Here is a 24,684-nt window from a genome sequence, read left to right on the forward strand (position 1 = left end):
AATTAAAGCACTGCATTTTGGTTAACAATAAATGGAAAAGGGGTGAATAGGCAACTTTGGAGAAGGGTGGAAGCGAGAAATACAGGGATGTTATGACATGTTACCTGTGAAGGTCATTGGAAGAGCCTGCTCAGGGCTGGACATGAGGCTAACAGAGAGAAACACTGTGTCCTTTCTTACCTAAAGCTAGGCTACCCCAAAGTAGAAATAAAAATGGCATCCTTATGCCAGTGGGGTCTGTCTTGTACCTTTAAAAATTGGCATCCCTCATTTGTAAGAGATGCTAGGCTTTGTCATTGAGATTTTCATGATGCCCTCTTATTCCAGTTGTCACAGTCTACAGATGCACACGTGGTACATGACTGGCCCCAGATGTTCTGGGGGTGTTAATAGTCACGGTGCAGAAATCAAGAACTAATTAAGTCGAGCTTTATTAGCCTAGTTTTATTTATCTCCTGCCTGAGTCAGCAAACAGGGTGGAGGAAACGCTCTAATTTGCTCTTCTGACGGCACGTAATGAACTGGAGTGAGTCTTGCCAAACAAACGTCAATTAAAAAATAATAATTTATTAAGATGGTAACTTATTTGCTGTGGCAGCTGGAGCTGGGAACAAACACCTGTCTTGGAGCTGCCAGAGGATTGCCCCGGGGAGCAGCTGCACAAATGAAGGTTGTTAGTAAGAAGAGAAAACAAATGCAATCCTGACTTTCTATTTGTGTTCCCCAGGGACAAACTCTGCATAAAGAAACGTGTGAATAAAAATTTTAATAAAACATTGATGGATTGTTTAAGTCTCTTGCTCTGGTTTCCCAACACACAGTGGCTTAAACTTTGTGTTGTGCTACTATATTTGGTGGTAGTTTCTTCAAAAGTGGGCGCTGGTAGTGCATTTTTAAGAGAGGGGCCACGTGGAATGTGTTTGCAAAATAGCTGTTCAGATTAGGAGAGGCGTGGCCAAGGAAATGTATCTGCAATGGACTCTTCAAAGGAATGCACACGTGTTCAAGTAGTCTCCCGAATGCAAATGTTTTGGCATTAGAAAATGCACCCCAAGGGTCTGCATCAGGAAAGGAGCAATTGTTCTGGATTGCATCATTAGACCAGTACACACAGCAGTCAGCGACACATGCATTAAACTGGCAGCTATTTATGACTAGCTTCCAACTCCTATTGTGGCTGGAAGCCCTTCTCAGAGAGAGGGAGTAAAGAGAGAGTCCGGAAAGTCCCTTGTCTCCCTAAGACTCGGACTTGGGCCTGGTCTACACTACGAGTTTAGGTTGAATTTAGCAGAGTTAAATCGAATTAACCCTGCACCCGTCCACACAACGAAGCCATTTACTTCGACATAAAGGGCTCTTAAAATCGATTTCTGTACTCCTCCCCAATGAGGGGAGTAGGGCTGAAATCGACATTGCCGTTTCGAATTAGGGTTAGTGTGGCCGCAATTCAACACTATTGGCCTCTGGGAGCTATCTCACAGTGCACCATTGTGACCACTCTGGACAGCAATCTGAACTTGGATGCGCTGGCAAGGTAGACAGGAAAAGCCCCATGAACTTTTGAATTTAATTTCCTGTTTGCCCAGCATGGAGAGCACAGGTAACTATGCAGTCCGAGAATCGAAAAAGAGCACCAGCATGGACCATACAGGAGGTACTGGATCTGATCGCTATATGGGAAGAGGATTCCGTGTTAGTAGAACTACGTTCCAAAAGATGAAATGCCAAAACATTTGAAAAAATCTCCAAGGGCATGATGGAGAGAGGCCACAATAGGGACTCATATCAGTGTCGCGTGAAAGTTAAGGCGCTCAGACAAGCCTACCAGAAAACCAAAGAAGCAAACGGGAGGTCGGGGGCAGAGCCACAGACATGCCGCTTCTACGCTGAGCTGCATGCAATTCTAGGGGGGGGGGGCGCCACCACTACCCCACCTCTGACTGTGGATTCCGAGGAGGGGGTAATCTCAGCCATGCCTGAGGATTCTGCGGACGGGGAAGATGAGGAGGAGGAGGCGGACAAGTTTGCGGAGAGCACACAGCTCTCCCTTCTCCCCAACAGCCTGGATCTTTTTCTCAGCCTCACTGAAGTACCCTCCCAAGGCATTATCCCAGTAAATGAGGCCATGGAACGGACCTCTGGTGAGTGTACCTTTGTAAATATAAAACATAGTTTAAAAGCAAGTGTTTTTTAAAGATTAATTTACCCTGAGGACTTGGGATGCATTCTCGGCCAGTACAGCTACTGGAAAAGTCTGTTAACGTGTCTGGGGATGGAGTGGAAATCCTCCAGGGACATCTCCATGAAGCTCTCCTGGAGGTACTCCAAAAGTCTTTCCACAAGGTTTCTGAGCAGGGCAGCCTTATTCCGTCCTCCATGGTAGGACACTTGACCATGCCATGCTAGTAGCAAGTAATCTGGTATCATTGCATGACAAAGCCTGGCAGCATATGGTCCCGGTGTTTGCTGGCATTCAAGCAACATCCGTTCTTTATCTCGCTGTGTTATCCTCAGGAGAGTGATATCGTTCATGGTAACCTGGTTGAAATACGGGAATTTAATTAAGGGGACAGAGGTGGCCGTTCCTACTGGGCTGTTTGCCTGTGGCTGAAAAGAAATCCTTCCCTGCAGTTAGCCAAGCGGTGGGGGGGCATTGGCGCTGAGCTTTTCGCGTTTGGCTAGCAGGGATCTTCCCTGATACCAGCCACGCGGTGGGGGGGACGGGTAAAGCGATCATCCCAGAGAATTGGATGGGTGGTGTGGGGGGTTAGTTTGGTTTCTGCTGCTGCACGTTAACAGGAAAACCGCACCACTCAACGGGCTTTGCTTGGTATGGGAAAGGAGGGCGCTGCTTTACTAAAGGTTGCAGAAGCCGAAAGAAAATGGCTTACCATGGCCGCATGCAAGCTGAATTCTGTTGCCCAGCCCTGCGTCTGTGATCTCTAACACCAAAGCCGCAGGCACTCAATATAAGATGCAAAATGCGACCTTGTACCGAAATCACATGTGCTATGTAATGTGAATAGTATTGTTCACCGTGAAAGAGTATAAGCATTGTTCTGTAAAATGTATCTTTTTAAATACGTCTCTCCCTTTTTTCCCTCCCTCCCGCAGCTGCAAATTTTTCAAGCCTCCCTCCTCGGTCCCGAAGGCTATCTCCGATAAGGCGGCGAAAAAACGCACGCAAGACAAAATGTTCTCGGAAATCATGCAATCGACCCGCGATGAAAGAGCTCATCTGAATGAGTGGAAGGACACGGTATCAAAGTACAGGAAAGATGCCAGTGAATGTGAGGACAGGAGGGACCAACGTGAAGAGAGGAGGGACGCTCGAGAGGTGGCGGCAGGATGCAACGCTAGGGCTACTGCGGGATCAAATGGACATGCTCCAGTTTCTCGTGGAGCTTCAGGAATGGCAGCAGGATCACAGAGTGCCACTGCAGGCCCTGTATAACCGCCCTCCCCCCTCACCATGTTCCATAGCCTCCTCATCCAGACGTGTAAGAACGTGGGGGGGAAGGCTCCGTGCACCCGCCCACTCCACCCCAGTGGACAGCCCAAGCAAAAGGCTGTCATTATTTTGAACTTTTGAAGTGTCCTTTTCCTTCCCTCCTATCCTCCTTCCAAACCCCACCCGGGCTACCCTGTCAGTTCTCTCCCTATGTTTATAATCAATTAATAAAGAATATATGATTTTTAAATGATAGTGTCTTTATTTCCTTTGAAAGCAAACTGTGATTGAAGGGGGGGAGGGTGGTTTCCTTACAGGGAATGAGTCAATCAAGGAGAAACAAACAGAACTTTCACATGGTAGCCTGGCCAGTCATGAAACTGGTTTTCAAAGCTTCTCTGATGCGCAGCGCTTCCTGGTGTGCTCTTCTAATCGCCCTGGTGTCTGGCTGCGCGTAATCAGCGGCCAGGCGATTTGCCTCAACCTCCCACCCCGCTATAAAGGTCTCCCCCTTACTCTCACAGAGATTGTGGAGCACACAGCAAGCAGCAATAACAATGGGGATATTGGTTTGGCTGAGGTCTGAGCAAGTCAGTAACATGCACTAGTGACCCTTTCAACGTCCAAATGCACATTCTATCACCATTCTGCACTTGCTCAGCCTGTAGTTGAACAGCTCCTGACTACTGTCCGGGCTCCCTGTGTATGGCTTCATGAGCCATGGCATTAAGGGGTAGGCTGGGTCCCCAAGGATAACTATAGGCATTTCAACATCCCCGACGGTTATTTTCTGGTCTGGGAAGTAAATCCCTTGCTGCAGCCCTTTAAACAGATTAGTGTTCCTGAAGACGTGAGTGTCATGAACCCTTCCCGGCCATCCCATGTTGATGTTGGTGAAACGTCCCTTGTGATCCACCAGTGCTTGCAGCACCATTGAAAAGTACCCCTTGCGATTTATGTACTGGCTGCCCTGGTGCTCCGGTGCCGAGATAGGGATATGGGTTCCATCTATCGCCCCACCACAGTTAGGGAATCCCATTGCAGCAAAGCCATCCACTATGACCTGCACATTTCCCAGAGTCATTACCTTTGGTAACAGCAGCTCAGTGATTGCTTTGGCTACTTGCATCACAGCAGCCCCCACAGTAGATTTGCCCACTCCAAATTGATTCCCGACTGACTGGTAGCTGTCTGGCGTTGCAAGCTTCCACAGGGCTATCGCCACTCACTTCTCAACTATGAGGGCTGCTCTCATCTTGGTATTCTGGCGCTTCAGGGCAGGGGAAAGTAAGTCACAAAGTTCCATGAAAGTGCCCTTACACAAGTGAAAGTTTCGCAGCCACTGGGAATCGTCCCACACCTGCAACACTATGCGGTCCCACCAGTCTGTGCTTGTTTCCTGGGCCCAGAATCGGTGTTCCAAGGCTATAACCTGCCCCATTAACAGCATGATCTCCAAAGCGCTGGGGCCCACGGTTTGAGAGAATTCTGTGTCCATGTCCTCATCACTGTTGTCGCCGCACTGCTGTAGCTGACTCCTCGCCTGTTTTTGCAGGTTCTGGTTCAGCATAAACTGCACGTTAACGCGTGAGGTGTTTACAATGTTCATGACTGCTGTCTTGAGCTGAGCAGGCTCCATGCTTGCTGTGGTATGGCGTCTGCACTGTTCACCCATGAAAAAAGGCGCAAAACGGTTGTCTGCCGTTGCTTTCCCGGAGGGAGGGGGAAGATGTACCCAGAACCACCCGCGACAATGTTTTTGGCCCCATCAGGCATTGGGATCTCAACCCAGAATTCCAATGGGCGGAGGAGACTGCGGGAACTATGGGATAGCTACCCACAGTGCAACGCTCCGGAAGTCGACGCTAGCCTTGGTACATGGACGCACACCACCGAATTAATGTGCTTAGTGTGGCCGCATACACTTGACTTTATACAATCGGTTGCCAAAAATCGAATTCTGTACATTCGGAGTAATCCCGTAGTGTGGCCAGATCATGAGCTAGCTCCCACCATTTGGGGAAGTGGATTACCTACATTGATGGAAAACCCCTTTCTGTTGCTGTAGGAAGGGTCTACACTATGTTTCGACAGCAGCATAGCTGCAGCACTCTTTTTCCCCCCCCCCCTTGTTGATTAATGAAGTAAGATCACATCTAGGCCTCTGTTCATTGAATTTTAGTGCTATTTTAACAACATTGTGTGTGTGTGTGTGTGTGTGTGTGTGTGTGTGTGAGATATATATATATATATATATATATATAACGAACTTTCTTTAAGCCCTGCAAATAGAATTGACACTAAAATTGTATTTAAAACCACTGTAAATATAACTTCAATAATTTTTGGTGTTTTAATAAACAGAGGGTGTTTTACTCTTTAGTAAAGTATTAAGCATAAAAGTAGAAAGCCACTGGCACATGGAGGCTAATTGAGAAGCTATTAGCGGGTGATTAACATAGGGCTACATGCAGTGAAACTGTAGCTCAGAACAGCCCTTCTGTTTATCTGGAACACCTGGTTAGCTGACAGATTTGGATGTCCCCCAGGCCAGATAAACCAGAGTGTATTGTCCCATAATATTTCGCATATTGGCCCATCTCTTAACCTGGTTAATAGGTGCACAGTCAGCAGGTTGCTGGAAAGCAGTCATTCTTCTCTTTTAGCTCCTGTGAAATGCAACCCCTCTGCAGCAGCCTGGATTCTGCTGTGATGCCTGAGCTGGTGACCTATCAAATCTGCCCGAGTACCATGGAACCAGTGTATTGATGGTCAGTTAACCATTTTATTCCCCCCCCCCCCAAATTTACATTTGCAAACTTTCTTTTCCTTTAGAATCTGAAAACTCAGTGTTCTGGGAATGTGTGTTATTTTTAGTGAGTTTCTTCCTTCTCATGCAGATGTTTCTCAATCTAAGGTCTTGTCTAGACACACAGTTGCACCAGTTTAATTAAGGGTGTTTTTAAAATTGATGTAGTTGAGTTGAGGCAGATACTTCAATTAGTTTAAAAATGGCTTATATTGATTTAACTCAATTTGGTAAGGAACTGACTTCAATTAAGTTGATATAAGCCAAGTTTAAAATGTGTCCACACAGGGTTTTTGAACTAGTGTAACCAAACCAACAAGTTTTTAAACCTATTTTAGTTAAACTAGTTCAACTTTGTGTGTAGAAAAGCCCTAAGTCATAGGCAGGTTAGCTTTAAATCAGTGCTCATTATTTTAGGCAGAGGGTTAGAAGTGTTAAGGTTTCATAGATTTTTAAAGCCCAAAGGGACAATTATATTTCTCTAGGCTGATCTCCTGCATAATGGGAAGTTTTTCTTTCCAACCCACAGGACAATCCCTGAAGATTGTGACCACAGTTTGTAATATTTGTATCAACCTCTAGATGGCCTTGTATTCCACTGGATGGCTTTCTCACTTTGGAATTGGTCTGGTGTATGACCTCTGAAATGAATGAATTGCCAAGCTTATTTAAAAACTGACTTGCACTTCATGAGCAGTTGGATGTGCTTAATATTCATTCCATGTTTAGGGATTGAATCTCAGGCTCTAAGCTATGGAGGGGCAGGAGTGGATGATGGGAAGGACTGGAATATAACAAGTGAACTTGAACTTGTCCTCTCCTGGTCCTCACTAAATATAGGTGCTAGTCTCTCACTACTCACTAGGCTGTCAGACAGCACCTGGATTTATAAATGATTGGTCACTATTCACGGCCTCAGTCTCCAGGCTGCATTTCTAACTGCCCCCTGCTTTTCTCCAATATTAAAGTCTTGCTTTATTTGCAATCCTAGAATCTCTTTTCTGTAAAAGCACAGGCCAGGCTAGCCTTAAGGGGGAGGATTTATGTGATGGGGGCTCCTTCTTCTTGGACCAGCTAAGATTGGGTGTGTTGTGTGGGCTGTCTGTATATTATACTGTATACCACTGCTCTAGAATGTGCTGGGACAGATGCAGCTAGGAAAGGATGAATGTAACAGAGGCCCCTTCCTCCCAAAATTCATGTTCCCAGGAATCGCAGCTGATGCCAGGATCTGGCCCTATCATTCTGCAACGCAGCCCTTAAAGCCTCAGGATCTTATTGCAAATCACTAGGATGCCCAGAGGAGTAAGTGCCCAGACTGTAGAGCATCTCCGCTGTGCAGGGGGGGCGCTGGGGGCTGGGTCAATTGGACTTGGCTGTCTTAGATCTAGTGTTGCCCTGGGAACCCCACTGTGGTGATAGGGGGCAGCTTTTCACCCCACCCCGCGAGGAACCAATGCTAGCCCGAGCAGCAGGGAAGCACAACGGGGGATACCTCCCGCATTGTCCCAGTTGCCTGGCGGTCCCGGCGGTTGCAGCAGGGGCCAGGCCAGCGGGCTGTAAGTGCGGCTTGCACGGGGCTGCAGAGCAGGTGGCCCGGCGATCGCCCTTGTGCAAACGGCCGAGCCGCGCTGGCTGGGGACTGGCAGCGGCTGGAGGCCTGGCCCTGCCAGGGCGATGGGCGCGGTGGCAGCTGGGGCGCTCCCTGGGGGCGGCCCATGCAAGTCCCCGGGGCGGCCCTCGGCCGCGTGGGCGAGCTGGCCCCACCCCCGTCCCGCCGCAACTCCGCTGGCCGGGAAGTGAGCTCAGCGCTGGGGGAGTCCGGCTCGCCGCCTCCCTGCGGCCATGGCGCGCGGGGCTGGGCTCCCGCTGCTGCTCTGCTGCCTCGGGCCGCTGCTGTGCGGCGCTGCGGGGCGGAGCCGGGCGCCTCGGGAAGCGGAGCCGGGCGCCGCCGCGCCGGGGATGCCGCCGGGTAGGGCAGTGAGCGACCTCTCCAGGCAGTACGTGGCCTGCCGGCTGTGGCGGGGGGGATGCGAGCAGCCGCAGGAAGAGGCCAGCCGGGAGCCGCAGGGTGAGGAGCTGCCCCGTCTCCCTCCCCTAGATCGGGCAACCCGCGTGGGGCGTTCAGTGCACGGCACCTCGCTCTGCCCCAGGCCGCCAGACCGCAGGGGGATCTTTGGGCTCGCGGAACGTCTCGGCCAATGCTGGGGGAGAGAAAGTGTTGCAGGGGAGCTACGGGACCGGACCATCCCATCACACCCTCTTACAGCAGCTGAGGATCTGAGCCAGGGTCTTTTTATGTTCCCACAGTTAAGAAAAAGTGTTGTGATCTGTTGTGCAAATGCCCGTGTCTCCAGGTAGCTGTGCGTGTAAGATATGGAGTGACCGGCTTCTTTTGTGTATGTTTCCAATTTAATTCCTGTAGCTGTCAGTCACATGTGAGTTTTCATTGCTGTCTTCTGTACCCTCAGCACAACCAGAGAGGGGCCCCCAAGCCTTTGCAGTAAGCAGACACTGCTGAGCCAGGCTGCGAAATTGGATTCATTTGTATGGGCTCTAAGAAGGTTGCATCCAAGCCAAGAGGCATCCCTTGGCGAGAGGTGGTGTCCCGTCTCCAGTGGGATTAGCGATTTCCCAGCCTACATCCCTAGCACAGGGGTGTGTGATGGGGATCTCTCCCTTTTGACTGAGTGTCCTTCCCAGATGTGTATGTAATTACGGTCAGTAATTGTGTAGTTACTTTGGCTTCACCCAGTAGCTGCAATGTGCCATTTGAGTGACTGCCTATCTACCCATGTCAGTCTCTTCCTCCCCTCCCCCATAGTTGTGCTGTGGATATGGACATTGGTACTGCTGGTAAATTGATAGGAGATTTAGCATGGGTCTGTGGGGAATTCAAGGCTGATAGGGCAAGGTTTATCCTCAGGAGGCAGACAGCCTGCCATACAATTTCCTTTCTCACTGCTGCCTCTTTCCTAGGTTGGAGCTTGCCCCTGGTGGGTCAGGATTATCTGGAGATCCTTTCCAGCTGGTACTGCAGCTTTGGAAAGTGCTGCGAGACAGGAGACTGCAGAATAGCCAACAACATCACAGGTAAAGGCCCTTGAGATAGAGGATGGTCCAGAGTTTAAGGTGCTAGTCTGGAATTTAGGAGACCCAGGTTCAGTTCCCTGCTCTGCTATGACTCCCTGTGTAACCTTGGGCAAGTCACTTAGTCTCTGTGCCTCAGTTCTCCATCTGTATAATGGGGATGTCAGTATCGCCTGGCCTTAAATTCTTTAAAGATTATGAGGTGCTCATATGCAGTGAGAATGGAGGCCAAAGAGACAGATTGTGTGTGCATGTTTCCCTGTCAGCTAGAGTGAAACCTCTAATTCCCAGTTCCTAGAACTAGGGGCAAACCTGTGTGAGGTTTTTTTAATTCTTAAATCAAATTTTTGGTCACAAAGTTAGAGAAGTAGCAGTTCTTAGCCAGGTGCTGAATTTGCCTCAGTGTTCCGTGAGTTTAGACAGTTCAACTTCAGAACATTTTCTGTTCTGTGACGCACAGACAAAATTTACCCCATGACAAAATCTTAGCATCATTGTGCAGAGCGCTTTCCAGAGCAGAGACCCTACCTATTCCTGCCTGTAGTCTCCTGCACACCCAGAGCACATGGAAGGGGGAGGAAGAGCTTGCTCAAAGAGGGTCTGCTAATCCCCATCCCTTTTTCCCAGTCCTGACTTAGACGGTAGATACTGAGCCCGGTATGTAGTCCATGTGAAAATGTCCTAAGCTGTGACTGGGTCTGGGACTTCAGTAATCAATGCAAATAATGATTGATACTTTGTACTTCTCTAGGAGCTTCCATCTGGGGATCATAGTGCCTTTTTGCAAACGTTAATGAACTAAATACTATTCCCACTTTCCAGAGGGGAAAAGAGAGGATAAGTGACTTGCCTGAGTTCGAGGCAAAGTTGTGCATAGAGCCCAAGAATCCTGATTTGCACTACTGTGATCAGATCACTCAAAATGCTGCTTTCCAATCTAGCTCTGCATCTGTAATACCACTGCACAGAGACCCCTTGAATAGGCATACCCTCCAGCAATGCAAGGCAGAATGCCTAATGCTCTGATGGGCTTATCTTAGAGCAAAAATGCTGCCAAACGTCCTCCCTACTTGTTCCTACTCTAAAGTGATTTTTTTTTTAAATTTAAACAAGAAGTTTATTTAAACAACAAGATGCTTTACTTGAAGGGAAAACTATCTAGGATCAATGTTTTTTGGAGTAATTTACCCCTACTTAGACAGAGGTTGCTCTACATGTAACCGCTACATACAAAAAAGTTATAAAATCGTCCTTGGTTTTACAATGATAAAAGAAAAACATTGATAGCAGGCAGGCTTGGGTGTAAGATCAGTGTTTCTTTTCGTTCTGCAGGGTTAGAGTTGGACCTGAGCAGGAGGCTACATGGGCAGCACTTGGCAAAGGACGTCATTCTGAAAGCAGTGCAAGGCTTCCTGGAGACCCCACAGCCGGAGAAGGCTCTGGCTCTGTCGTTCCATGGCTGGTCTGGCACTGGGAAAAACTTTGTGGCCCGGATGATCGCTGATCACTTGTACCGAGACGGGCTGAAAAGCGAGTGTGTTAAAGTCTTTATCTCGCTCTTTCACTTCCCACATCCCAAATATGTGGACTTGTACAAGGTGAGAAAACTCCGATGTTACCAGCCACAACAGCTGCCGGTTGTAGTAGGGGTAACTCAGTCCTAGCCTCTTCAATCCCAGTCAAAGGGGCGTTTCTGAATAGGTAGCTATCTCAGACCCCGCTTTTAATAGAGGATAGAGCAGGAGCACAGGCTGTTGGAGGAGCCCTATGCCAGTGTACAAAGTTGTGACACAGTAGGGAGTGGGGAGTATTGACCTGGGAATGTTGCAGGGGAGTTTTACTGGGACTGTCTGCATTGGGGATAGGAGACTTTCCTTGAGGGAAGATACCTGAGCATGTAACTTGAGAGCCCAGGAGGGGGGTTGGGCCCAAGTGACACCTTCTGCTCAGGGAAACTGGACAAAGGCTGGAGGAGGAGCCGGGGGGAGGCTGGGTGAGACGGCTAGAGGTAGTTGTGTCTGTGTGAAGGATGCAGTAGTGCTGGTGGTGAACACCAGGTGATCTATACCAGTTCACACTCTTTTCCTACTGCCATGCAGGTTCAGCTGAAGAAGCAGATAAGCGAAACAGTGCAGCTCTGCAAGCAGTCATTGTTCATCTTCGATGAGGCAGAGAAGCTTCACTCTGGCCTGCTGGATGCCATCAAACCCTATGTGGATCACTATGACAGCATCGATGAGGTGGATTACAGGAGATCCATTTTCCTATTCCTCAGGTGACTACAAGGGACCCTAGGGAGAAGGGGTTGGCTCGCGGGGAAGGATCTGCTTTCTCCAAGGTTCGTGACAACCCATATTAAAGTCCCATGATCTGGGAGATTGAGGTGTGGGACGGAGCTGCCCTTGGAAGACACAGGAATTGAAGGGAAAGTAGTTCTCTGGATTCTCCTTGTGCAATGGCCTCAAAGCCCACTCACTACAGCTGCTCACCCCTGCCTCATGATGGCTGAACGTAACTGTCTCTCCAGAGCCCATCCGTGTAGCTCCTTAGTTGGCATGTGCTGCTGACTGTGAGGCTGAATGTCTGCAACCCCCAGGAGTTGACCCCTGGATCCGACACTGTATCAGTAGCACCATGCCAGTGAGCTATATCTTAGGAATCAAACCGGTGCCCCCCTCAGATGGTGTAGCCCAGAAAGCTGGGCAAGCATTGCACAGTTAATCAGAGAAGTGATGAGAAGTGTTTACCTTCCACTTGAGCATCTGCCGCTGGCCACTGATGGAGGCTGGATATACCAAACTAGGCCATTAGTCTGCTGTGGTAGGGCAGGTCCCATGACCTCTACTTAATTCTGATGTTTAGAGGCCTGGGCGCTTCTCTCCACCTGATCCCAGCTGGGTTTATCTGCTCAGAAAGCACATGACCTGGCCTGCCATTTTCAGAACTGGCCTAGAGGTCAGGGGGACTCTCCCCCCTTCCCATGAATAGGCCTCCAAACCCTTGATCAGTCTGTTTGTGGAGAGGAAACTGGAATTGAGCCCAAAGATGGAGGGGCTACCCTGCTCTTGTGGTCATTCTTCCTGCCACGCTGAGGGGAACCTTTAACAACGTGTGATCCCAAGTGCTGTGGGAAGGGGGGCAGCAGGGCTCCTCTGGGCTGTGCACGCAGAAATATTGGCTTTGCACATCTGCCATTTAGAAACCAGACTGCTCTCGGAGATGTCATTGGAACCTTCGCCACACTGGGTCCTCCCCTTATGGGGGTGGCTGTGTCTCTGTGAAGCAGAAGGGGTTTCTTTCCTGTTGACCCCAGGGGAAATGTGGGAGCTGCAGCTTCCAGGACAGAGCTAACTAAAATTTGAAGGGGAGCTGGGGTAGAGGGAGTAGGCTGCTCAGAACTAACATGTGGGCAATGGGGGGGGAGGGGAGTCTTTTAGTCTCATCCCTCCCCCACTCCCATCTTGACTACGAGTTTGTCCCCTCCATCATCAGAGATGGCCCACGAACCCCTTGGAGAAGGGAGGGGGGAGTGTCAGTGTGTCCACCAGTCCTACTCTTCTCTGCCTCCTCAATTCCTAACCCCTTTGTACTGGCTAAGTGCTTGGGAGGGGCTCAAGCAGCTTTTGTCCTGGGATCTCTGCCAAGTGGGCGCCGCCCCCCCCGCGCACACACACCTTAAGGTGGGGACAGGGCTGACACCACTCTAGCTGGTGCAACTCCCTCACCAGCACTGATGCTGTTTCCAGGCCATTCTGACTGGGATAATTTTGCCTGAGCTTTGGGGTTCCCTTTGGAAGCTTCAGTGCCCGCCTGCCCCCTTTCATTGAACATGTGCGCTTAGAGAAACAACCTTTTTAAAAAGTAGCCCCAATGTGTGAGTTCCAGCTGCCCTTCCCCTTACAAAGCACTAGTCAGTCAGGCAAGAACACCAATGTGGGTTCTCTGCCACCTTCATGATCTTCCGGCTTCACTTTCTCATCCACACAAAGTGCTGTCTGGACCATTGCTTCTAGTGGGACTCATGCCAGTTTCTCTGACCTTTGCTGACTTCTCTGCAGAAGGGGCTGGCTGGAAGATAAAGGGGCTGTAGTCAATATGTTCTGTACTCTTGATTCACAGTGTGTAATAGTCTGGGAGGGTGGGGCCTAACCCTAAGAATCAGGGCTGGGGCATGGAAGCAGTTGATCTGGTGAAAAAGTGTTCAGTTCTCTTTGCAGGGTGGGGAGAGAAAGCAAATCCATGTCTAGGGCCATTGGAAAGGCAGAGCTTTGGCTTGGGGCTACATGAATCCTTGTGCTACCAACGGCCCCGAGGCCTGGACCTGGGTGCTGTTAGTGGTTTTTGATGTATGATTTTGTGAGGAATAAACATTAGGATTATTCCAGATAAAGCATTTAACTTCCATTTCCTTCCCAGTAACATTGGTGGGAACATCATCAACCAGGTGACCCTGGACTTCTGGCGAGCTGGACGGGCCAGGGAGGAGATCACCATGGAATACTTGGAGCAGCACCTACGCCTGGAGCTGCTTGAGTCCACAGGTAACTGAGCTAATCGCTGCAAGTCTGCACTGGAGTTCTGCAGGCTGCTGCCCCTTCCCTGGGTGGGACTGGCAGGGAGCAGAGAGACATGGGGACTCATTTTATTGATTGGCTTTTTCATGGCCCTCAAAGATTACTGAACACCCACCCCCCAAAATCTATCTTCACTACACCCCTGGGGAGGTACGTCAGTGACTTGATTCACAGTCACACAGGCTTGGTGGCAAAGCTGGGGTTTGAACCTAGATATCTTGTGAGAGAGACCAGTGCCTTAGCCATAAGACTGTATTTCCTCTTCTATCTGAGCTACAGCCCCTATTATCACTTAAAAGGGAGTGGAGTAGAAGTACCATATGAACAATGTTGCCGCAGCTCAGCCTTAGCCTATGCTATGCTGGCATATCCCAACCAGATGACCACAGGATCCTCTTCCCCTTTCACTCCCGAATCCCTACGGATCAGTAGTACCCTGTTGGCTAGCTGGTCTGAGAGTGGGTGTGCTGACCACTTCCCTAAAATAGCATTGACCGCTATTGGTATCACTAGATGGTTTCAGACATGTCTTGTGTCCAGAGATAAAAGTGTGTGTCGTGTGCAATCTGTAAGTATCAGCCAGATTTCCTAAAAACGGGATGAGATATGGGGCAGATGTAGCCTCACGATTGCGTGGGCAGTTTGTTACTCGTGGTGACTACTGCCACCCTGCTCAGGACACGGTGCTGAGCAGAGCCACCTCCAGAACCCAGAGCCGGCTGCTCAGAGTGAAGAGAGGCCCAGGACATGCGGGGGCAGCACCGGACCCCCCAGTGCTCCTTCTGGCAGATTTTTCCCTTTGGGTCTCCATAGTGGCATGCAACTCTGACATCATCATGCAGCAACGTGGCCAGGAGTGGCACACGGGCTGTGGAGCCACATGGTTTCTCATGCAAAAGAGCGACTGTGGCTTCCTACCCAGGGAGTGTTTCATGATTTCTGTATGTGTAATTGAAACCATGACCCTCCCCCTCCCCAAGCTGCTTCTGCATGGTTAGATGAGCAGTGTCAGAGACTCCCTTATTCAGGGCAGAAGGACCTTTTGTTTAGAAAGAGACGCCTTTAACTCCAGGTCAGAAGAACCAGACACACGATTAGCCAAGGCCCTGTCTCAGACAATATTTTCTCAGTGTTGAACTAGCTTCTCCTGGCAAACTGAACTGTTCTTTTAACATTTGTGCTGGCTGAGATGGATGGAGATCTAGGCGCCTGGAAGACACAAATGGTTCTGTTACAAGCTGTGCATTGAGTGCCCTTGTTGCTCTGGTTTTCATTGCAGATGGTGGCTTTGCCCACAGCCACCTCCTTGAAGAGAACCTCATTGACTTTTTTGTGCCATTCCTGCCCTTGGAGAATCGCCATGTGAAGCTGTGCGTTCGGGATGCTTTTCTGGCCCGCAGTCTTCCATACACTGAGGAGGTGCTGGATGAGGTGGTCAGGATGATGGTGTTCATCCCCGAGGAGAAGCTTTTCTCTGCACAAGGTTGTAAATCTATCTCTCACCGCATCAACTATTTCCTACCCTGACCCTGAATGTGAGGGGGAACTGTACCAGTAACCAGCATTGCTACTTGCTGCAGAATGAGACCTGCTCCTCTTGCATGAGCAGATTGAAAATTCACCCGCTTGCACAGTGATGGGAACTTTTGAGGTCCCTCAGTAGTTGAAAGAGGCCTCTAAGGGTTGCTCTGATTGTCACACTTGTGTGGCACCTGTGCAGCCTTGAGCTGGTAGAAGGCTGGGCTGGCTGTACCTGTCTTGAAGTTCCATCTCTTAGCAAGCAGCTCAGAGCAGAAGCAATGATTAGCTGTTGCTAAACCAAGATTTCTGGCTGGCAAATAGTGGTCTGCTTCACATGAGCAGAGCTGGTCTGGGCCCTTGGTTTATTGTAGTGTGAGGGGTTGTGGGAAAGTCTGAAGAGGTCACAGAAGTCACTTCCTCTCCTCTGGGCCTCTCCCCCCATGCGTCATTTCCAACACCAGCTGTTGGTAAGAAAGCAGTGGAGAAAAACCTAAACTTGGCTATGGAGCAATCTCCCATTTGGGGATTGGTCTCAGAGTGAGAATGTGTGTCCCAGGAACCTTCTTACCAAGCCATCTGGTTAACGACGACAGCTGTAGGAGAGGATGCCCAGCAGCCTGCACAGATGATGATGCACAGTTTGGATAGAGATTAGGACTAAGAATCCCATCTGCAGCCTCCACCTACTGGGGGCATTCCAGGTGTATAACACTGACCTTGTGGTGTCCTTGCTCTTTGGTGACTTCCAAATGAGAGGACACATAGTTCTTGACAATTTAATATAAAGATTAAAAAACCTTATTTTGTTATCGGCTGTGAAGAGATGTTCACTTTAGCCATGCCAACCCTTCCCCCCACTAGACAGCAAGGTAACAGTGTGTCTGCAATTCCAAGTCTATGAATATGTCTCCACTACAGCCCAGAACTTCTGTCAGGGATAGCATTTGGTGATATGAGCCAGCATCTTCCCCTCACTGAGGCAGCTCTTGCTATGCACACTCCTCATGCTCAGCTTCCTCAGTTTGGCTAAACTACTTCTGCAGCATTCACTTAAGGGAGCTCCCAATTGCAGCAACTTGGCCTCTTGACTGCTCTGATAAAGCAGGAGGACCAGCGTGGCTTGTCTTTGTCCTTGTCTAGAGCAAAGGTTGGAGAGTAGTGGCTGTGAAGGAGAACTCTGCCATTTGATTACTATTTCATAGACTAGCTAGGATTTTGCTGTTACGCACTCTGGCTTTTGGCCAGAGATAGTATTACTACAAGAGGGACTGTTTGCTGTCTGGGGTACCTGCCAAATGATTTAAAAAAAAAAGCAGCCCTAAAATGTTAACACTAAATACAGTGGAATAAGATGAATAATCTGTAGGTCAAAAAGTGAAGATGAGGTGGAACAGCAGACACTGAGGACAGATTTCAGAGTGGTAGCTGTGTTAGTCTGTATCACAGCTACCACAACAAGGTGGTCTTGTGGCACCTTAGAGACTAACAAATTTATTTGGGTATAAGCTTCTGTGGGTTAAAACCCACTTCATCAGAGGTATAGAGTGAAAAATACAGAAAGCAGTATGAATATTACAGCACATGAAAAGATGGGAGTTGTCTTACCAAGTCAGGGGTGGGTCAGTGCTAATGAGGCTAATTCAATTAAGGTGGAAGTGGCCTATTCTCAATAGTTGATAAGAAGGGGTGACTATCAAAGGAGGAGAATTACTTTTGTAGTGCTAATGAGGCCAATGCAATCAACAGGGTCATCACCCATTTCCAACAGTTTTACTAAGGACAGAGTTCAGCTGCCTGGACGTTGTACTTGTGGCTCTTTGATCTATTGTAGGCTTTAAACTGTGCCAATGGTTACTAGTCAGCCCTTGCCCTCACTTTAGAAAGAGTCGGACCAGGCATGTTTTGTCTAATTGCTATTGAAGTGGATTTTGAGTTCGTATTCCCTCCTGGCACATTGGCTTCTAGTTACTAGTAAATGACCATGCACAGCTATAGGACTGTGAAGATAAATGGGCTACATGGTTCTTTACTGTTTTTCTTTTGGCAGAGTGATATATATTTATTGACTCTGTTAGAGCAGAGCAGCTTTCACCTCACCACTACACTTCTGTAATTAACTGTATACTAAGTTATAGGTATAAGAGTACTTACACAAACTCTACTTGACCATCTCCATGCTAGCCAAGGAGTTTACCATCTATCACCAGCTCCCTACTTGCTTTCACTTCAGCGTACGCAAGACTTCAAAAAATATTATCCAAAAGAATAAACCCCATAAAAACATCATAAACCATTAGTTGGTCATGAATTAAGACCAAAAGAAAACCAGCTCCTCATCATCAAAGCTTCCTATTTTTCTCATCTAGGTTAAATTCAGATGAAAGGGGAAAACATAAGATTCAGTTGTAGCCCATCAAAAGCGGAGATGCTCCCTGGTGCTAAAAACAGATCCAAGGGGAAAAAAATAAAAGGGGGTTTAGTAACTAGCACAAGAGAGAACTTCAGTTATAGAAAAGTTTGGAAAAACTGATGAGACAAATCCTTGCACTCAGATTGGCTGAAAGGAATTCGCATATTATACAGTTGAGAAATAAGCATGTGTGACTACCCAGCAACCCTGTAGTCTGGCTGGAACAATCCCATTTCAGTGGGGTTAATAAAATATTGACGTTCTTTGCAAACCTGCTCAGTTAAATGTTTATTTTTTACATGTTTGCAGAGATGTTAATTTTTAAGCTCAGTGCAGCAATCTTTAGCTTAGAACCAGGCAAGTTGAACCACTCCAATAAAAGCACCATGTATTCAAGTTTATTTGCCAATAAAATATTGCAACTTTTATTTAAAACAAAATGCAAATTGGCAAAACTTGTGGAACGACAGGCAAAACCTTATTTACATCAAGTTTAACACTGTTTGCAGTTCACAGTCAGACAATAGAGTGAAAATTAAATTAGAAAAACAATCAAAAATATATTACATCAACAATTATTAAACAAAACAATTGACAACACTGGTAGTGTGATTGGTGATTAAGGTGTTTTTAGTTTAATCCAATATTGTCCTCAATGAAAACACTACTGATACAAACTCTGTGCTGAGCTGATCATAATCTTTAACCCCTGTGCACAACACACATGTTGGAAGAGTGACCCTTTGGTATAGACATTTAATTTTAGAGAGAGAAATAAATCAGGTGTTCAGTAATCTATAATTTGCTACCAATATGGAATAGGCTAAAGATCTTTTTCTGTCCTCCAGCTCCGCTGACCATCCATGCAAAATCCACCTGCATAAGGTACTGGAAAGCGTGCTGCACACATAGAATAAAGGAGGAGGTTTCTGAGCATGTTCTAGTCACTCATCTCCATTTGTGGCGGCCTCTGGAAGTGGTGTATTGTGCATTTAAAACAAAGTGGTGATTACCAGCCTGTCACTTGCATTTGTGAAAAAGTGAAACCCACCACTTGCCAGAGCAGAGCATACTGTATTGGAGACATCCTGCAGTGGTGCTTTGGTCACACATTATCTCCTTTTAAGTGACAGCACAAATAGCAGGCAAGGCCTTTTTCCACACACACTGGGCCCAATTGTGAAGCTCTTCCTCAGGCAAGCTCCCAAGGGCTTCAATGAAGGCTGAATAAAACACTGAGGAGCTCAGGATATGGCCTATGGCAATTACTGACCCCAGTCACCATGTAACCCCATTAGACAGCAGCTTTTTAATCCACTATAGAACTGATGAATATCAACACAAACACTGGTGCTCTATAAAACAAAGCAGTTGTGTCATCATCACATTCTGCTGTGCTATAGTAGGAAGAACTGTCTACGTTCCACAGCACAAAATGCTGTTGGATTTCTAGCATTTAAAAAAAAAAGACTGTGGACACATCTTACATATATATTCAGCCTAGTGACTTGGAAAGGCCAGGGCTTGTGGAGCAACTCCCACAAAGCTAATGCTATGTTGGGGGTCAGACATGCTGAGAAGGCTGTTACACAGTGGGACTACAGGGCCAGTAAGGCTATATTGCTGGTTCCCAAGATGGCTGTATTAGTGTCAGCACTTTCAATGCTACAAAGGAATGTAGAGAGCAGTGAGATTTTGCATTGACAGGAGGCAGTGCCTTGGCAACTGTGCATCTCCAGGTGACCACACAGAAGAAGGAACCAACATTGTACCAAAGTTAAAAACAAGCTACAGTTTATCAACAGACACTGGTAAGTTGTGCAACAGCCTCAAACTACTCACAAGTGACCAACTGTCAGGTAGCACCCATGCTAGACTACCAGAAATGGTTAAGAGTCAACCAAAGTGAAGACTGTGTGTTTGTGTTTTGGGGGGGGGGGGGGGGGGAGGTACTCAGTGGCAAATCTGCCCAGCATGCCTGATGCTTCAAATATAAATGTGTAATGGCATGAAGTGGGTGGGAGGGAAAGGGGTTAGTTTAATATATTAACTCATTTTGCAGTTCTTACTACAGCAGCAGCAGTACTGTGGAAGTATGCCACCTGGGCTAGTGCATCCACTTCCAGCAGCTCTGAACACCATCAGTGCGTTACCTCTTTCCCCACAACCACACACAGACTCTCCCCCCTCTGGGGCTCAGGCTCAGAATTCTCAGCATTAGGTACCAACCATGCCCTACTGCCTTTCCCTTGTGATCTCTGGAGGCCAAAATATGCATTAGTGCAGAAAGGGGAGGATCTGTACAGCCAGCTGGCCATGCAGTCACTCCAGGACTCTGGATGGCACGTGGAAACCACCCCTACCTAAAGAACCCACCATCGATTCTCCTGCCTCTTACAGGCAAGAGCAAGGAACTTCTCTCACTTGCAGACATAAGTAGATCAGATTTGCTGGTTAGGGAAAATTCTTGAGATTCTGCCCTTTCAGCTTCAATCTCTCACACACACCCCTTCCTCCAGTGTCTCCTCCCTCCCTCCCCCTATTTTTGAGATGAAACTGTAAACGTGAGGAGAACTCAGTGATCTGAGGTACTTCACAAAAACTCACTCAAGTATCAGTCTTTCCTTTTGAAAGCATCAATACAGGAACAGAGTTTCCCCTCCATGTGTAATTTTTCCTTTACCCAGATTGACAGTAGCTACCTTTGAACCACATCACTGATTTCTTGGACACATGACAATAAGTTATTAAGGACGGGGTTTGCTCCGGGCACACTAGCAGCTGTTGAGGACACCTGCAGTTCCTGCAGGCTGAGTTCCAGTTTGCTCACGGCTTCCCGGAAGGCAAATTTGTTGCGTGTTTGTGGGATGCAGTCCACATAGCCTGAGCAGTAATCCAACAGCTGGTGCCCCGTATCCACCAGCTGGCTGTTTGGCGTTGGCTCGGCAATGGCACTCGAGAGGAGGTCTGCACACTCCAGCAGCGCCTCTTTGCTGATTTTGTCCGCTGAGATTTTCTCAGCCGCCTGTTTGGTCTTTCTTAATGCCACTTTAGCACCCGCTGTGCCATTGGCCATTTTCGCTGGTGAGGTGGAAGATGATGACAGAGGCACTTGAGGGGGCGGCATCATGGGCCTCCCAGCTTTTCCACCACCATGTGCCACCACTGCCTTTTTACCACCTTCACTTGTTTCCAGTCCATGCTGCGCTGCTGCGGTGTTGCTCAACTCTTCTGCTGTGTCTGAGCAAATGGGCGACTGCTGCAGGAGCCTCATTACTGGTGGTGGAGGTGGGGCACACTTTGGTTTTACCCGTCTGGGCCGGTCCCTGTCGCCGGAAGATGTGACCTGATGCTCAGATAAGAGCTTAAATTTATTACCCTGAGAGTCTGTGCCAATAAGCTGCACGTCTGCTGGAGTATGTTTTAGAGTGGGTGAGATTAGGACTGGCACTTTGTGGTTATGAGTGGTTGGAAGTATTGCTGCAGCCTTTGCTGGAGAAGACCATCCTGGTCTCTCTCCATCTTCTAGGGCCCCTTGCCGTGTACCACTGTTTTTTTCTTTGCTCTTAGGGGTGGTTGTTGCCAGACCTGGACAGTCCTTCTCTGCAACAGTTGAATCCCCTGAAGAGGTTCTGACTGGAAGAGCGGTGGCACCTCTTGGCAAGAGTTTGGCTTTCGGTCTCTCTCTGGTCAGAGCAGGGCCTTCTTCAAGCCTTTTGGGAAGCAGGTCAGTGGATCTACCTATGCTCTCCTCTGGCTGAGAGGAGGTGGACACTGTCCTTTCCAGCTGGATTTTTGACCTCTGGCAATTTCTAGGAAGAGTCATTGCCATCCTATCCTGCTCGGGAGGCCCCGAAGACATGGAAGATGTAGAATTTGACCTTGGAAAAGGCTTTGAAGCTTCTTCGGCACCCGTGGGTTTCCCTGCTCGTAAACCCAGTGTCTTTTTAATTAAGCGTGGTGTAAAGAAACCTGTGATGCCTGACCACCCACCACCAGTGCTTGCACTCCCACCACTGCTGGTACCACCACTGTCATCACTGTAGAAGTTCCTCTGTGCAAAGCCCCCACTGTAGCACTTGGCTGGGGCCAGGCTTGCATCCTGCTGGGTGGGAGTAAAAGAAAATCCATCAACATGCTGCAAGGAAGCAACAGATGAAAAGTTACCCGTGAGCTCATATTTCTTGTGGGGCTGATTCTCCATCTCACGGAAGGAACTGCTACGCTTTGGAGGTGTGGGGGCATTCCTCTTCTTCATAAAGGAGCTGAAAAAGCCACCCTTTCTGTCCCTGGTGAAAGTGGTCTCTTTGGCATCTTCCAAGAGGCCGCTGGGGGACTTGTCCCTTTGTTTGCGAGGCAGTGCTGGAGATCCACTTGTTGGCTGTGTGCTTCTGATAAACCCTAGAGAGAACAAACAGATGTGAATAAAGAATTGATGAAAACCCTAACTCATCCTGCAGGTTGGAATGGGTTGATCAGGCCTGGAACATTTAGACGTTCCAAATCTGCAGGGCTCTCTTCTGAAAAAAAAAAAAAAAGTTTGTGCACATCTGGTGTTCTTTGGCAAATGATTTAAAATAAGTCGAGAAGTTCACTTAACAGAATATCTGGGATAAAATTGATGAATCTGCTCGTCTTCTACTTTCTTGCTATTTTTTTCCTTTTCCTTTCCCTGTCCCTATTCTCTCTTCCTTCCTTAACTGCTTAAAATGTTTTTGTATTTTACTGTTTGATACAGGACTTCACATATAAAAACTGACAAAACACAGCAGGAGATTTTTCTTTTATATAGCAATAAATGTGAAATTAAAAGGAAAAAAAGTTGAATTTACCAAAATAAAACTGAGGCTACAGCCAGTCCCTGTGGCATACCTGATTAAATGCCCTAACATGTCATGACAGTGACCATCAAGCTTTGAGTCAGGCAGAAATCACAAGTGAAATAAACCTGAGGAATTCTGTAGCTAGGTCCTGGGCATATGTCCTCACCACAAAGGCTGCTTCCCACCATGAAACAATTACTGAACTCTGTTTTTGAGTTCTAGAATGAGGTGGAGAAGCTTGCACAGCACCTGCCCAAACCAGGCCTGCTTTTAATTAATGCTAGAAATACCTTAATTTGCTTAACAATAAAACAAGCAATTTCTGCACACAGACCGTGACAAAAAGTCCCAAACTTGTTCTGTACCATTTCATACTTCTGAAGAAAAGAGCCATGCTGCTTTTCTCCATATTGGAATCCTCCTGTCTCTCAGCACCTGCAGCTTTCCCAAGAAATCAAGTGTTCCCTCAGTCTGATCACTCCACTTCACTACTCCAGGAACAGTAACACAGCCAAGCTTTACTGGCCCTGTATATGCTCACGGCTGTATTACTTTTTCCTTTCCTACCTTAACTTGACAGTGCACAGCAAGTTTAGGGTAAAAACTGAATTACACCACCATACAAGACAGTTACCTTTTCCGTGACTGGTGTTCTTTGAGATGTGTTACTCATGTCCATTCCACAATAGGTGTGCGTGCACTGGTGCCAGAAGTTTTTCCCCTAGCACTACCCGTAGGGGAGCGCCCCAGCGACCCCTGGAGTGGTGCCACCATGGTGCAGTATAAGGGGCGCTGCACGCTTGCCCCACCCTCAGTTCCTTCTTGCCAGACAACTCTGACAGTGGGGAAGGAGGGTGGGTCGTGGAATGGACATGAGCAACAATCTCGAAGAATACCAGTTACGGAAAAGGTAACTCTTTTCTTCTTCGAGTGATTGTTCATGTACATTCCACAATAGGTGATTCCAAGCTATATCTGTTGGAGGTGGGTAGGAGTTCACAGACACTCGGGATGGAGCACAGCCCTGCCGAACCCAGCGTCTTCCCTGGTCTGGGAGACAATCGCATAATGCAAGGTGAACGTGTGGACCAAGGACCATGTAGCAGCTCTACAAATATCCTGAATAGGGACGTGAGCCAGAAAGGCGACCGACGAGGCTTGCGCCCTTGTCGAGTGCACTCTCACAATCGGTGGCGGGGGGGGGGACTCCCGCCAGGTTGTAACAAGTACGGATACATGAAGTGATCCAGCTGAAGAGCCGCTGAGTGGAGATCGGCCGGCCCTTCATGCATTCGGCCGTGGCGATGAACAGCTGTGAAGACTTCCTGAACGGTTTTATTTGTTCCAGGTAAAAAGCCAGGGCCTGTCTCACATCTAGCACGTGGAGACGGCTCTCCTCACTAGACGTGTGAGACTTGGGACAGAGTACCAGAAGGAAAATGTCTTGGCTCATATGATAGGTGGAGACCACCTTGGGGAGGAACGAAGGGTTGTGGGTGGAGCTGGACCTTATCTTTATGAAATACCGTGAACAGGGGTTCGGAAGTCAGGGCCCGGAGCTCCGAGACCCTCCTAGCAGATGTGATTGCCACAAAAAAGGCTACTTTCCATGAAAGGTGGGACCAGCAGCATGTGGCAAGCGGTTCAAATGGAGGCCCTGTCACCCTGGCCAGAACCAAGTTCATGTCCCACTATGGGACCAGGGGCCTAACATAAGGAAAGAGGTGATCCAAGCCGTTTAAGGAATCGACTGGTCATGGCATGAGAAAATACTGTGTGGCCTTGGACTGGCAGGTGGAAGGCCAATACGGCTGCCAGATGCACTTTGACGGACAAGGGCCTGATACGTGGAGGTCCTCTCCTCTTGGCCTAACCTTTGAGCAACCACGCCGTGAGGTGGAGGGCTGCAAGGTTGGGGTGGAGGAGGCGACCTTGGTCCTGAGAGAGAAGGTCTGGGCAGGTTGGCAGCAGCCACGGGGGGGGGGGGGGGGGGGGGGGGGGGGGGG

The 24,684-nt window shown here is 48.3% G+C and overlaps 2 protein-coding genes across 6 annotated transcripts in view; one reads left to right on the top strand and one right to left on the bottom strand.

Annotated features, from left to right (window-relative positions):
- The first annotated feature begins 8,047 nt into the window (after positions 1 to 8,047).
- On the top strand, positions 8,048 to 15,847 carry LOC112105865 (torsin-3A). Of its 3 annotated transcripts, none has more exons than XM_024198856.3 (6): positions 8,048 to 8,232; positions 9,240 to 9,353; positions 10,683 to 10,948; positions 11,450 to 11,625; positions 13,767 to 13,891; positions 15,204 to 15,847. In XM_024198856.3, the coding sequence occupies exons 1-6, from the start codon at positions 8,106 to 8,108 to the stop codon at positions 15,449 to 15,451; spliced, it is 1,056 nt and encodes a 351-aa protein (XP_024054624.1). In that variant the 5' UTR covers positions 8,048 to 8,105; the 3' UTR covers positions 15,452 to 15,847. The 3 variants fall into 3 exon arrangements, with proteins under 3 accessions (XP_024054624.1, XP_024054625.1, XP_026511177.1); XM_024198857.3 differs by lacking the exon at positions 8,048 to 8,232 and adding an exon at positions 8,329 to 8,659; XM_026655392.2 differs by lacking the exon at positions 8,048 to 8,232 and having other exon boundaries at positions 8,329 to 9,353.
- Positions 15,848 to 19,797: 3,950 nt separating this feature from the next.
- Positions 19,798 to 24,684, bottom strand: part of LOC112105863 (tyrosine-protein kinase ABL2) — a 79,469-nt gene continuing 74,582 nt past the window's right edge. For all 3 annotated transcript variants that reach the window (XM_024198849.3, XM_024198852.3, XM_024198850.3), the window contains exon 11: positions 19,798 to 22,256. In XM_024198849.3, coding sequence (XP_024054617.1) covers positions 20,554 to 22,256 — 1,703 coding nt within the window. In that variant the 3' untranslated portion in view covers positions 19,798 to 20,553. The remainder of the gene's footprint in view (positions 22,257 to 24,684) is intronic.

The sequence above is a fragment of the Terrapene carolina genome, unplaced genomic scaffold (genome assembly GCF_002925995.2).
Source record: "Terrapene carolina triunguis isolate 2854851 unplaced genomic scaffold, T_m_triunguis-2.0 Scaffold210, whole genome shotgun sequence".
NCBI classification, from domain to species: Eukaryota; Metazoa; Chordata; order Testudines; family Emydidae; genus Terrapene; species Terrapene triunguis.

What these genes read in the sequence shown, in the direction of transcription:
- LOC112105865 (XM_026655392.2), top strand. Translation starts at nt 9,098, where the DNA reads ATGGACATTGGTACTGCTGGTAAATTGATAGGAGATTTAGCATGGGTC. An exon ending in AATATGTGGACTTGTACAAG is followed by an intron (nt 10,949 to 11,449) that starts GTGAGAAAACTC and finishes ACTGCCATGCAG; the next exon opens with GTTCAGCTGAAGAAGCAGAT. An exon ending in TCCATTTTCCTATTCCTCAG is followed by an intron (nt 11,626 to 13,766) that starts GTGACTACAAGG and finishes TTTCCTTCCCAG; the next exon opens with TAACATTGGTGGGAACATCA.